Below are 15411 nucleotides of genomic sequence, written 5' to 3'. Positions count from 1 at the left end.
TGTTCAATCCCCAGTACCACAAAACAACAACAAAAACAGGAATTCATAGAACTTGACAAATTCCTTGGGGACCCTGGAGCAGAGCACCTGATTGGGTCTGCGTAGGTCACTGCCTTCCCACCCTAGGTTCAGTGGCTGAGAACTGTTTGGGTGTGCAAGCCTGGAATATGACACTTCAGGTGTCACTCATTTTTTGTAGTACTGGGGCTTGAACTGAGGGGCATTCGACCTTTGCTCTATACCTCCATTCCTATTTTTTAATTTTTTTATTTAGAAAAAATCTTGCTAAATTAACAGCACTGAACTGGAACTTTTGATCCTCCTGTCTCAGCCTCCTAAATATGGAGAGTATAGGTGTGTGCCACCACACCCAGCCAGGTGTTACACTCAAGCATCTTGACTGACAGGGAGCTGGCACTCCATAGAAGCCCCTACCTGTTTTGTACCTCTGAGGTAACAAGGCAAAGTGTTTCTTTCTAGTGTCTATGCCCTCATCTCCCTAAATCCCTGGAGAAAGACCAGAAAGCCCCCACGAGATTGTCACTGTGCAGGCTTTCCCCAGCTTGGGGGTAGGTGAATTTCCACTGGGTCCTTGATGGAATTTTAGTTGCTCAGAGCATTTGGGAGTTGAAATTGCCCCTTCTCTGGCATCTTCCAACCAGAGGTTTCCTGTTACCACAGGAAAGTCACAGTTATTTTCTTTATACTTTAGTAACTAGTTATCATAGTGAGGTTCAAAGTGATATAAACATACATGTACACAATATTGTATGTTTTCCCACTGCATTCTACCCTGCTCCCTACTCCACCCTCCCCATATATATTAGTGAGATTGTGATACCTTCATATAAAAACATAACATTATTTGAACTATTGCCTTTTTTAAATCCTCTTTTTCCCTCCCCACCTCCCTCCCCCAAGCCCCTTCTACTGGTCTCTTTATTTATCTGAAGTCCCTTTTGTTTCCTATTTTCTCTTCAGCTTTCACATATGAGAGGAAACATATGACCCTTGACTTCCTGAGAATGCCTGATCTCACTTTGCATAATATCCTCTAGTTCATCCATTTTCCTGCAAATTACATAATTTTGTTTTTCTTTTCTTTATGACAGTAAAATTCCATTGTGTGTTTGTGCCACATTATCCGTATCCATTCAACTGCTAACTGACACTACATTGATTCCATAATTTAGCTATGTGAATTGTGCTGCATTCTTAAAATTGTGGTAAAATATATAAAGTACTCCCATTCTAAACATTTCTACATGTACAGTTCAGTAGCATGAAGTACATTCAGATTGTAGTAAGAGTCCCAGAACCATTTTTACCTTGCAAAAATGAAACTCTCTGCCAATTTCTTCTCTCCCTGGCCCTTGGCAACCACGCTTCTATTTTGCGTACCTCTGAGTTTAAGTAGGTAGATCATGTGAGTGGAATAGTGCAGTATTTTATATATGACTGACTCTTTTTATCTAGAAAGATGCCCTCAAGGTCAATTGCTATACTTCTAATGCTGGCCTCAGGCATTGCAGCAGCACCTGAGGTTGGCATCTGTGCCCACAGAGCTTGCTGTGAGTCTTGCTGTAGATGGGAAGTGGCTTTCCATGCAGGCTTCTTCTGGCCCCTCTCAGGAGTGTCAGTAAAATTGCTCCTGGTGTTTTGCTTGTTTACATTTCCAGGGCTACTGCCACAACTACAATCTGCACCCAGTTCTGAACATTTCGCCTCCACTTTGGATAAGTTTCCACCTGGTATGTGTCACGATGGCCAAGAGGAAAAAACATAGGCCTATAATGAACCGTTTGGCTACGTAAATTATTTTATTGAAATCTGATCGTTTTACAAAGAATATTGTTTGAAGTTAATTGAGCACATGCAGTGTGTTCTCTGTGTTGTTTCATTTAATCTTTATGGTGTGGGCCGATTCTCATTTGGTGGACAAAGAACTGAGAGACCCCAGGCACAAGACGAATAGGTGTAGCAGCCCTGTGAATACTGAACAAGGCTCTCAGCCCTGGGCCAGTCTCCTGTTCATAGAGCTCTGTGAAGAGAACTGTAGAAGAAACTAGAATGCCTAGCCCCCTCAGTTACCTTTCCTACTAAGTTTTGTTTTGTACTGCTAGGGCTAGAATCAGCGTCCACTGCATGCTAGAATTCAATGCATGTACTGAGCTATATCCCCAGCCCCCTTATCAACTCATGATAATTGAATCCCATTCTAGCTTTCCCTCTAGGTCTGAGGATTTTTAAAAGGTAAACTCACCTTTCAGCTGGACTCCAAATCCTGTACTACCTGGGGTCACTTGCTACCAACAACATTTTTTTTGTACTAGAGATTGAACCTAGGGGCAGTCTACCTTTGAGCTATACTCACAGAACTTTTAGTTTTTACTTTGAAACAGGGTCTTGCTCAATTTCTGAGGGTCTTATGAAATCACTGAGAATAGCCTTGAACCTACACAGCTGACTGGGTCAGTGAAACCAATCCACATAAACTGTTTCCAATTTATTCTTAGAACTTCCTTGAAGTAGAATTCTAATAGTTTCATGTCTCTAGTGAAAATAATATGTACATGGGAGGCTGAGACAGTAGGATAGCAGGTTCAAGGCCAGGATTAACAACGTAGCAAGACTCTCAGCAACCTAGCAAAAAAAGCCTGTTTCAAATAAAAAAGGTCTGGGTTATAGATCAATGTAGAATGCTCCTGGGTTCAATCCAGACACACACACACACACACACACACACACACACACACACACACGCATTCTATCTCAGAGCTATATGTCCAGCCCTTTTTATTTATTGTTTTGAAATAGGGTCTCACTAGGTTTCTGAGAGTCTTGCTAAATTATGGAGGCTGTTTTTGAACCTGCAGTTCTGTCTCAGCCTCCTAAGTACTGGGATTATAGACATATTCTACCTCATCCAAGCCCAACAGCTTTTAAAGTGACTGCCTTTTCACCTTTAAGCTCTCTTTATCCTAGTAAATCTGACTCTTAATCTTCCTCAGAGAAAAACTTGCCACTCTACTCTTTGCTCTAGACTACCTCCTACCCTTCCCCAAGCCCTGGGAAAACAAAATATTCCATAGAGCTGACCCCTTGGCCCTCCAAGGAAAAGGTTTTTTTTTCAGTCAAGGGCAGGCCTTTCATTTCGAGGCTATCTGTAGCCCATTTACCCAGGAATACTCAAGTACCTGTTAATCCAGTTCTATTCCCTACTCCTATTTACTCCTTTCCTATACTGCCATTTTAATTTTTAATAAGTTAGATCATTTCATATTATGTAGAAAGCAAATTCGTCTACTCTATAAAATTTTAGAAAGATTTTCTATAAAAAGGTTTAAGTATTTGATTGGGAATTTATTCATTTATACTGATTTCTACAGGTACAGAGTTCCCCTCTTTATTCAGGCTCTTGTTAATTTTGAGAAAATTTAAAAATACAGAAAAGTGCAAAAAATAAGATATTAGTATGCCACAATCCAGCATTATCCAATATCTTTATATATGTATTTATAGTCTTTACAAGAAGTGGATAGAGAAGTAGATGTCCATATAAAAAGCTGAAGTCCTTCCCTCTTCACCTCATCTCCCATACTAATTCCCTTTCCTTCTCCACTCTTTACAGGCTACTATTCAAGTTTGGTCTGTAGCCCTCCATCCAATTCATTTCATTTACATACATATGTGTATGTAATTTCAATACATTTACATACATATGTGTACCCAATAGCAATATTAGTACTAAATTTCATGAAGGAAGTTTAATTCAAATTTACAAAAACTCTTTACATGGGTTCTCACTTTCTGACAATTATTTGAGTCCTAATTTGATGCGGGTGACTTGGAGGGTGGGCTCACATTCTCTGCTTCTGGGTGTGACATTGTAAAAATGCTCCAGTAGAGTAGAAATTCCCTATACCCCCAGCATCTGGGGACTGGCCCACAGAACTTGGGGGCTGCTGCCTTTGTAGTCAAACCCAGCTCTTGGTTTTCAGTGGAAATTTTCCCAGCCTAATGGAATAGGGCCACTCAGGCCACCTACTCTAGTCTGGGGATGAGGGGGACATCAGATTCCTTTGAGAGAGAAGTTTAGCTCTGAGCTGTTCCTTTTTCATTGCTACTCCCTAGCCTGTATGACCAGGAGAATCATTGCTTCTGGTCCATTTGTTTTAGGGGGACAACCACAGGTTGATTCTGATTAAAAGTGATTTGCTCAATTTACTTTGTAAAATGTTTGGTTGGTTCAATAAAAAAAATACATTTGTATTTGTGTTGAGTTTAGAGTAAAAAATTGACCTATTTTGGCTTTTAATATGCTAGCTGCTTTCACTTTCTACTTTCTATTAATGTTTTAATTTCTTGGCTTACTAATTATATGGGGTGATCTGCTGAGTAATAAATGTATTGCTTCTGACAGAAGCATCACCTGGTTGTTGGAAAGTCCCAAGATGATTCACAGTGGAAGTTTGTCCTCACACCACCCATATCTCTAACATAGTATCTTCTTGGCAGAGTAAAATTAGGGAACCTGTCAGAATTTCTTACCACGTCATTCTACACGTATCTGACCTTCCTGGATCCAGACTGTGATGAGAAGCTGTTCGATAATGCCAGCGAAGGGAGCTTCAGTCCTGACAGTGACTCAGACCTGGGAGGATATATGGAAGACTCCTGTAATCAAGGTACGAAGTGGAATGTAGTTCATTGAAATAATTTAAGCCTTGGCACCATGAAAAATTGCCTTTAATCTCAAATAGAGAAAATAGTTGGTAATTAAGGCAAAAGGAAACAACAACAAAAAGACTTCTAAATGCTCATATCATAAAGTGAATGAAATACCAGCTTAGAAATCTAAACTACAAATGATACCTCTAAAGGTGGGGTGCTGTGTGTGTGTGTATGTGTATGTGTGTGTCCAGAGATTGAACCCTGAGGCTTTCTACCTCTAAGCTATACCCCCAGCCCTTTTATTTTATTTTGAAGAAGAGTCTCACTAAGTTTCTGAGAGTTTTGCAAAGTTTCTGAGGCTGGCCTTGAGCCTAAGATCCTCCCTTTTCAGCCTTGTAAATACTGGGATTACAGATATTCATCACTGTTTCCAGATAAAGGTGGAGCTTTCTTAAACCCAGAGGGATCCAGGCATGAGGAATATACACACACTACCCCTCCCATATACATACCATTTGCCCATTGAACCTAAGGCACCTGTGAATTCATTTGCATTGCCAGCTCTAATTTCCTCCTTGAATAATTTATCATACCAATTTCAACTAAAATACAATCTGGGAAGAACCTAGGCCTTTAAGCATGGTAGACAAGGACTCTACCACTGAGCTACACCCCTGGCCCTCACAGAATATATCCTGAAGACAGAAACACATTGTTTGAATTTTCAAAGGAATGGTAGAGGATCTAGGTTTGATTAGAACTGAGTGATGAAACCCCATGTATATAACATTTCTCAATTTGGAAAAGGATTTGGGTCAAAGTGACCTGTTTTTACTTTAAAATGATAATTGGAATAGGGGCTGAGAGTTCCATAAGGCTTAACTTGCTTTTGAATTGAAAAATTAAAAATAAAACCAGACCTTAGCTGCTGTCCCTCTGGTTGTCTTACATATTATAAAGCTCATCTTGGGATGGTGTTACATAAACATTATTTTGACCCGTGTCTTCTTTTCCTGGGAAGAAGTTTTTCCAAACAGTAAATTTATACACTCTAACATGATATCTATATCCTTCAGGGTCTACATCTAAATTTTTTGTTTTGCATTATTACCAGGTATGGTGGCATACACTTATATCCGAGTACTTGGAAAGCTGAGAAAGGAGGATCACAGGTTCATTGCCAGCCTCAGTAACTTATAGCGAGGCCCTACTACACTTAGTGAGACCCTGTTTCAAAATTAAAAACAAAATAGGGCTGGGATACATATTTCAGAGGTAGAATTCCCCTGGGTTCAAGCCCCAGTAAAATAAATAAATGAATGAATGAATGAATAAATAAATACTGCCTTTCACTGAATCTGCTCAGGGCTGTCTCCTATACACCATTGTTGTTATGCATTTAGGATATTTCTACAGCTTCTTTTCACTAATTCTTTTTCTTGCTTGTCTAATTATAGAAAGCCAAGATGAACTTGACCAGTATATGAACCACCTTCTGCAAAGTACATCCATGAGGTGCTATCTGCCCCCTCTTTCTAAAAAGACAGAAGAAGACCTCCATGTTTTCAGTGCCATCCACTCCACTCGGGACATACTTTCCGTGATGGCAAAAGCAAAGGGTTTTGAAATTCCATGTATGTTTTTAAACTCTTTTCTGCCTGTTAAAATACCTTCTTTTATCAAAGTAATTTATGTACATAATTTAAAAACAAAAGAATCTTAAAAGACAACAAAATGAACCTCCCTTATCCATTTACTTAGAAGTGACCATTTTTAGCTCTTTTAGCTGTTTCTTGCATTTATTTATATCCATATTTCTAAAATAATATATGTATACTACTGTCCTTTGATGTGTCATTTTGATTTGGTGCCTAATGGCTTTCTGTTATGTGGGTAAAGATTTAGCTATCTTAAATTGCTCCTCCTCTAGTTCACTTCCCTTAACCTATCAAAGGAGTTGTATTGAAAATTAGTTACATCAATATTAATAATTTATATTGTATATATGCAAATATTATTCCCAACTGAGCATTATGAGTATTACCATCTTTGCTTTTTGGTTTTCTAAAGTCTTTATTTGCTTTGATTTCTTTCCATGTCTTCCAATGGCCTCATAATATATATACATTTCTACAGGATCAATCATATCAGTGAATCTCTTGATTCCACTACTTTTATTACAATTCATGAGCTCCTTTGGGGACAGACTGCACTCTAAGCTCGTTACCTACCTGTCATCCTGGAGCTTTCCGTGGCTCATCTTTTTAATTGTATTCCCTGTTTCCTGAATCTACTGTGTTCCTCTTTCTTGATTTATTCCATTTTTTGTGGAGCATATTCTAGAATAGCTTCAATACATTTGAGGAATAGTGCAATGGAAGAGGGCATGCTAATTATAGCACTCTATGTTTGGGATCTACATTCTGAGATCTTTCTTGACTTGTCTCCTATATTCGCTTGCCAGTTTTCCGTATCACAGCTCTTCCTCTTTCCTAGTTCACTCCCTTATTCTGGTGGAGGATATCGAGGGCACCTAAGAAATAGCACATGGTGGCTAACACTGTTGAGACCCTACATGTCTGAAAATATCTACAAATATTCTGTACCCAGTTGAGAGTTTGGTCGGATATGGAATTGTAGGTTGAAAATACATTTTACTTCAGAATTTTTAAGTTTTTTATTGGTGCATTATAGTCATACATATTAATGGAATATAAGATGGTAGAAGAATACATGCATGTATCGTCAATTATTTTTCAAACCAGTGTTGCTGTTGAGAAATCTAAAACCTTTCTGATGTTTAACCCTTCTGGTACAAAATGCTCTGCTCTTTGAAATAATTTAGTATCTTTTCTGCTTCCCAGTTCTGAAATTTTAGTTATGTGCCTCAATTTGTTTTTATGTGTTGTGTTGGGTACTTGGTGGGCTTTACAATCTGGAAACTTATGGATTTTAGTCCTCTAATGTTCTGAATACTTTTTGACTCATTTTCTTCCTGACATTTTCCTTGTTCTTTTTTTTTTCTTGTTAATCAGGTCTATTTTTATTAAACTCACTAAACTCATTACATGAAGTCAGAAAGTTGTACTGAAGGAATGGCCACGGGGAAGAAATGATCCAATCTCTTCAGATTATCTTGACCTCTTGCTGTGTTTTCTAAACATTTGCTGAATTCCAGTTCTCTGCTTAATCTCTTTTGCAATGCACTATTAACAATTAATCTCCCTGTAATATATATGAGGTAGCTGTTCTTTTCCATATCCTATAAGCAAGGACACAGAGGCTTTGTGAGGCTTAGCAATTTTGCCCACACAAAGGTGCTAAGAGGGAAGGCTCAGATTTGAACACAGGATTGTATGATCTCATGCCCTGCCTTTAATCACCACATCATAATGCTAACATGAGGCCCTGAAACCCAACAAGGAATCCGCAAGGTGCCTTCCCCAGCGTAAAACATACCCAAAAAACTACCCAAAGCCCCTCTCCGAGAAGTCTGCCTCTGAAAATGCTACAGTGTGCAACACACCCAAAAGGAAGGGCTGTAGACCAAAGAAGCCAAGTTATGTGTCTGTGGTCACAGGGAACATTTCTTTTTTTTATTTTTTATTGGTGCACTGTATTCATACATCATAGTGGGATACAAACTTTTGTAGACATACATGCACACATCGCCCAGTCAGCCCCCACCCGATCCCCACCCCATTCTCTCCCCATCCCTCCCTCCCATGCTTGGCTTAGTGGTTGACATCTAGTATTATAGCAATTTATCCAAAATTAAAAATGATAATCTCACATAACAGTTTCATTTGTCTGATACCAAGCTTTTGATGACTTAAAGATAACATTTCAATATTTCTTTTTACTTTCTTTCTTACCAGAGAATATTTTTTTCTATTTTTTAGGTGAAACTATCATATATTTATATATTTATTTTTCAGAAAAAAAATCTATCCTAATATGGAATATGGACTCTAGATACCCACAACGATCTTGAAAAAGAACAAAGCTAGAAGATATATATTTTGATTTCAAACCATATAAAGCTACAATAATTGAAACAGTGTAGTACTGTTCTAAAGGCAGATATATAAACCATTGGAGTTAAATACAAGCCTAGAGCTAAACTCTTCCCTATATTGTCAAGTTATTTTTGACAAGGTTTCCACGAACATTTGGTGGTGGAAATAATAATCTTTTAACTAAATATTGTTGAAACATAATAATTACATGGAAAAGAATAAAGTTGGACCCTTACCTAATCCCATATACAAATATTAACTCAAAATAGATAAAAGACCTAAATATAAATCTTAAGACTATAAACTTTTAGGAGAAAATCTGGGTCATAAAACCTCACAACATTGAAATTGGCAGTGATTTCTTGGATATGATTTCAATGGCACAGGCAACAGAAGAGTATACAAACTCCCTAAAAAATAAAAAAAAATATATTGTATATCCAAAGACAATGTAAACAGAGTTAAAAATTACTAATAGAATGGGATAAAATATTTCCAAATGCTTTATCTGAAGGTATATTAATATTCCAACTAGAAATCCTAAAAATTAACAATAAAGGCAAACAATACCATTTAGAGATAGGTAAAAGACTAACATAAGTAATGAATCTCCACAGATAACCAATCTTAGTTGACTGTTGGATGGAAAATCTTATTTCTCTGGTTCTGGTGTGTGTTACCTATTTCTTCTTTGTAGTTAATCTCTTTGAGTATTTTCTCTAGTGCTGGTTTTGAAGACATAAATTCCTTCAGTTTTTGTTTGTCATGGAAGCTTCTTATTTCTCCATCTAATTTGATAGAAAGTTTTGCTGGGTAGGAAATTTTTGGCTGGAAGTTGTTTTCTTTCAGAGGTTGGAATATGTTACTCCAAGCCCTTCTGGCTCTCATGACTTGGTTTGGGAAGTCTGGAGTGATTCTAATTGGTTTGCCTCTGAATGTCACTTGGCCCTTTGTTTTTTGTTGCCTTTAAGATTCTCTGCTTGGCTTTCACATTGGTCATTTTGACAATTATGTGGCGTGGGGATCCTCTTCTCCTATCCTGTCTAAAGGGAGTTCTATAAGTTTCCTGGACCTGTGTATCAACCTCTTGCTCTATGTTTGGAAAATTTTCTGCTATTACTTCCTTGAAGAGATTGTTGATCCCTTTGGTTTCACTTTCTTTTCCCTCCTCTATTCCAATTATTCTTAGGTTAGCTCTCTTAAAATGGGCCCATATTTCTTCAATATCAGATTCCTGCTGTCGGATATTTTTTCCTAGATTAGAAACTATGCGTTCATTTTTGGATCGATTATCTTCTAAGAGCGAGATTCTGTTCTCCATGTGTTCTAATCGGTTGTTTGTGCTTTGAATTGAGGCCTTTACTTCATTAATTGCATCCTTTATCTCTTTTTTACTCTCTCTGATTTCTTTTCGAAGCACCTCTATTATTTCTACAGTTATTTTCCTGATTTGATCTTCTAGAAATCTCTGGTTTTCTGTTTTATCGGGTTCTGATGTGGTGGGGTTGTGGGCATTCATTGCTCTATTATTATTCCTCTTTCCCATGATTTCGGAAGTTTGTACCTTCTCTGGGTTCTTCCCTTGGGTCACTATGACTTCACTTAAGGTGTTCTGGATCTCGAGTCAGTAGTATCTCAGACCCCACTACTCCTTTACTGGGTTGTATCACAGAGTCTCCGACCCAGAGAGTCGATAGAGGCTGCTTTAGACTGTGGGGGGGTGCCAGGTTGCACATTCTCTTATGGTGTGATATCTCTGCCACCGCCACTCCCCCACTGGGTCAAGTCCCAGGGAGTACAGTACTGGGATTTCTCCTCTGTGGCCCGCAATTTGACTCATTGTTCTTGAGTACGCAGATGTAGCCGTACTGAACTTGGTGAATTCTCTGCTGCTGCCGCCGGTGGCAATATGGCGCTGCTGCTACGCCCTCGGCCGTGAGGCTGGCGTATTTCTTCTTGGTTTTGATTTTCACTCTGAATCCCTGCAGCGTGTGCTTAGCCTAGCCACTGGGAGCTTTAGATGTTCCTTCGCCGAGAAATCCCGCCTGGCTGTTCCGCAGCGGCTCACCTCAGCTCTGCTGTAGCCGTCCGGTGAAATCGCCACTGCCGCCGGCAGTATGGCGCTGCTGCAGCGTCCTCGGGGGTGAGGCTGGTGTATCTCCTCTGTGGCTCTGAGCTCTGTTCTCAGTCCGCTTTCTCTCTGGAGCCTGGTGATTTTTTTGTTTCTCTGGTGATGGTGTTTTCTGGCTATGAAAGGCGCCGATTTTGTGGTAATGGAGATTTGTTGTTAGCGGGGCTCTTAAGCCCCGCTTTTCTCGGTCGCCATCTTCCCGGAAGTGGACATTTTCCTTGTTCTTGTTCTTTCTCTTTTTTCTCTTTCTCTTTCTCCCCCTCTCTCCCCTCCCTCCCTCTCTCTCTCATTCTGAAAACTTTCATGACTCATTTGCTTCCTGATTTTCCTTGTGTTCTCTCTCTCTCTCCTCTCTCCTCTCTCTCTGCTCTCCTCTCTATCATTTCTGTGATTTCAGTGTCGACTTCCTGGAGAAGCCTTTATTCGTGTTCTTCTGTTTTTCATATTTCTGTCTGTTTTGAGTGCACTTGCCTCAACTTTTCATTCTACCCCCTCAATTGAGTTCTTTCACTCTTGCTGTCATGTTTGAAATCTTTGTCCCCAAATTTTCTACCTTTCAATCTGTTCTTGTTTCAAGTGTAAAGTAAAATTACTTATTATTTTGAGAATATTAATGGTATGGATTTGGAGTTTTGTTTGTTTGGGATTATATTTTCTTCTCCCTGAATGGTTTCCATTCTCCCAAGTTGCTTTTTCCTCCTTGTTTGGATTTCTTTTTTTTAAGGGATTTTTTTTTTTTTTGTCTTTTTGGAACCGGGAATCGAACCCAGAGCGCCACACCTGCAAAGCAGGTGCTTTGACACTGAGCTACATCCCAGCCCCTTGTTTGACTTTCTGTGTGCCACATTAGATCTTTCTCTCCTGTTCCTGGTGCCCTGTGGTTATCCACTCATGCAGGAGAATCTCTAAGCACATGTGGCCTCGAGGTTCCAGGTTATAGTTTGGTCAAATTCCTCAGAGAGGCCGGGCATGGTGGTGCACGCTTGTAATCCCCGCGCTTGGGAGGCAGAGACAGGAGGATCACGCAGGTTCGAAGCCAGTTACGCTGGCTTAGGAGACCCTGTTTCCAAATTAAAAAATTATATAAAATAGGTCTGGGAGTGTAGCCTGGAATTTGAAGGGCTTCCAGGAACCCCAGTACCACCAAAAAAAAATTCCTCAGAGATATTCCACAGTTACCTAATTCTCTCTCCTACTTGAATAGTAGGGGCCTGCTTGCCTGGATTTTCATAGTGACATGATCTCGCTAAGGAATGCACTCAGGCCTTCAGTTGTGCTGGTGAGCCCTTGCCTACAGACCCTCCCTCTTTTTTTCCCTCTTCAAAGAGGCCCTCTAGGCTTCTGTCACAGTGCCATGCTTTGCATACTTGAGGACATCCAGGGAGCTCACTGCTTCTCCCCAGTCTTCCTTATTTTGTTTACCCCCTTTAGACCCCAGTTCCAAAGACATACAGTACAGCTAGTTCATGAGCTTTCTCAGGATCCTCTGATTATAAATATGCCTGGTTCTTAGATTTTTCAACTTTATATAAAACAAGGTTTGGTTGCGTTGTGTCTTCTAGATAAGTTATCTTTAATCCATTGCCTTTATCTCTTCTGAAATCTTGTTATTATCTCCTTTTCCCCCCTTATTCTTCAGGGTGTGTATTTTTTTTTTTTGCAGTCCTAGGGATGGAACCACAGGAGCATTTTACCTCTGAGCTACACCCCCAACCCTAATTTTTAGTCCTTTTATTTTTGAAATAGGGTCTCAGTGATTTGTGAAGTGCTTCTCTAAGTAGCTAAAGCTGTCCGCAAACTGCGATCCTCCAGTCTCTGCCTCCCAAATGCTATGATTACAAGTGTGCACCAGCACACCTGGCTAGAGGGTGTGTATTTTTAAAAGAAACTTGTTTCTTTAGTGTTAGTAGTTTGGGGAACAACATGCAATTACAGTGTATATTCCATTCACTAATGTAACCTGGAGATTTATAAATAACATTTAAATGTGCATCAACTTTACCTTGAAACATTCTACTCTCCTGAGACAATGTGATGTCATCTGGAAGACAGAGATAGCCTAATGAATGAATATAAGTAATAACATCCAAAGATGGTTATAAAATAACCACCCCTGGCACTAGCAGGTAAAACAGATACTGGATGGGAAGTTCAGAGACCTAGATTATGAAACCTTTATGACCTTGGAAAAATAAGTCATCTATCCTCTGTGGGTCTGTTTATTTAACTGGAAGGCAAAAAAGAAGTTTGGCTCAGTCTATTCTCTTTCTAGTCCTAAGATACTAATTTCTCCTGAACTCTAGAAGGGAAGAGTGAAATGATCTCAAAAATCCATGTTCTGCTTATTTCTTTTTTTTTAATTTTTTTATTGGTGCATTGTAGTCATACATCTTAATGGGATACAAGATGGTGGAGACATACATGCACACATCACTCAATTAGCCCTTACCCAGTTTCCACCCCATTCCCTCTCCCTCCTTCCTTCTCATGTTTGGCTTAGTGATTGTTTGATGTGTTTGTTAAAGTACATCATGTGCATTAGAGAATTTTCCTCTTCCCCTTCCCATCCCCTCAGATAGGTCGCCTTATTTGCTCATCTGCAGAATCTCCTTCTTCATCTAGAGTTCCTCCTATGACCCATTTCTCCCTAGCTTCCACACATTAGGGAGAGCATCTGATTTCTTATTTTTTGTGACTGACTAATCTCACTTAGCATAATGTCCTCCAGTTCCATCCATTTCCCTGTAAATAGCATAATTGTGTTTTTCTTTATGGCTGAGTAAAATTCCATTGTGTACATATCCCATCCCACATCTTGGCTGGTTCCATAGTTTGGCAATGGTGAATTGTGCAGCTATGAACATAGATACACATGCATTAGTTTGGTAGTTTGTTTTCCTTTTTGGGGGGTAGATACCCAGAAGAGGTAGTGCTGGATCATATGGTACTTTAATTCTCATTCTTTTCAAGATTCTCTATACTATTTTCCAAAGTGGTTGCACTAGTTTTCAATCCCACCAACAATGTATTATTGTTCCCACTTCTCTACATCTTCTCAAGCATTTATTTCTCACTCCCATTTTGTAGCACATGATGTGGCTACATGATAAATTCTCATTGAAACCAGTTGAATTAAATAAGTAATTATTTCTCCAGTTGGTTTGCATTATCATAATGGAGAGTAGCCACTGCACCTTTCAAAAGAAACAATTCACTGTTCTTCCTCGGATCTTTTTATTGTTTTGTTTTCCAGTCGTTTCCATGACTTTGCCAACAAAAGTTCTAAGTACTCACCGTAAATCACTCAATCTTGTTGATTCTCCTCAGCCACTCCTAAAAAAGGTAAAGCATTTGGAACAGTTCAAAAAATGTATAATGCTGAGTTATTACCAAAGATTCTTTTAAATGCAAGAACTCAAAAGAAAAAACATACTTTTTGATATCTAGGACTTTTCCGTTTTAGAAGTTTTGCATTTTGTTGTGAATCTAGTCACTTCATTGTATGGAATTTGATTTGCATCATCATAACTCAGGTAGCACTGCAAGAAATAAACTAGCCACCTGCCTTACCCCATCCTATCTGAGTCAGCCAGTCAAGGTGGGTGATGTGCAGAACAGGCTAAGGGGCTGTTTTTTTGTTTTGTTTTGTTTTGTTTTGTTTTAGTGGTGTTGGGATCAAACTCAAGCCCTCTTAGATGCAATGCAAATGCTCTATCATGAAGCTGTACCCTCACCCCTACTCTTATCCCTTTTGTTGTGAGGAGTATATTGAGATTGAATTCAGGGCCACTCTACCTTCAAGCTTCACTTCAGTCCCTTTTTATTTTTAAAACAAGGTCTTGCTAAGTTGCTGAGGTTAGCCTCAAACCTGCGATCTTCTTGTCTCAGTCTCCCAAGTCCTACACACATCCTTAGTGTAATTAACTGTTAAGATATTCCTTAGGAGTTTAAAATACCAGGGTGTTTCATTGGATCCCATAATTCTGAATTCTGTCCTGCTTTTATCTCTCATGAGTAAAATATCCAGTTCCTATTGGGAATATTTCAACCTAATTTCAATTTTACATTATTTAAAGCATACATTTTGTATTTTGCTTTCAAAATCCCTTTCTTTGTACTATTGATTGAACCCAAGGACATTTCTACCCACAAGCTATACCCCTAAACCTTTTTATTTTTATTTTGAAACAATCTCTCACTAAATTTCTGGGGCTGGCCTTGAACCTGCAATCCTCCTGTCTCAGTCTCCCAAGTACTAGAATTACAAGCATGTACCACTGCACTAGGCTCAAAAGTCTATTTTCCTGAAGATAAAGTTCAAGTATAGACTACTCTGAATTGTCACTGAGCCTATATACGCATGTAAGTGGCTACCTCTGTGCTTTCTCCCAGTCACTTCCTCCCCATGTTATCCAAAGATAATTGTAATCATGAATGCTAACAGCTGAGATTAGTTTTGCCTGTTTCTGAACTTTGAAAAAATAAAACTGACACATATTTAACCTGTTCCGGTCTCTTGAAAATGTTGACTAACACTGCGATTCACTGACCAAAATATTAAGAACCTATAAATAAACAAGTATAATA

The 15411-nt window shown here is 39.0% G+C and overlaps 1 protein-coding gene across 2 annotated transcripts in view; it reads left to right on the top strand.

Annotated features, from left to right (window-relative positions):
• Positions 1–15411, top strand: part of PHKA2 (phosphorylase kinase regulatory subunit alpha 2) — a gene marked incomplete at both ends in the record, with an annotated part of 90183 nt that overhangs the window by 57884 nt on the left and 16888 nt on the right. For both annotated transcript variants that reach the window (XM_080719606.1, XM_080719605.1), the window contains 3 exons: positions 4519–4688; positions 6132–6308; positions 14078–14166. In XM_080719606.1, coding sequence (XP_080575732.1) covers positions 4519–4688; positions 6132–6308; positions 14078–14166 — 436 coding nt within the window. The remainder of the gene's footprint in view (positions 1–4518; positions 4689–6131; positions 6309–14077; positions 14167–15411) is intronic.

This window comes from Muscardinus avellanarius (genome assembly GCF_963383645.1).
Source record: "Muscardinus avellanarius genome assembly, chromosome: X".
NCBI lineage: Eukaryota > Metazoa > Chordata > Mammalia > Rodentia > Gliridae > Muscardinus > Muscardinus avellanarius.
The sequence above is the reverse complement of the archived record's forward strand: the minus strand, read 5'-3'. Positions and strand labels throughout refer to the sequence as shown.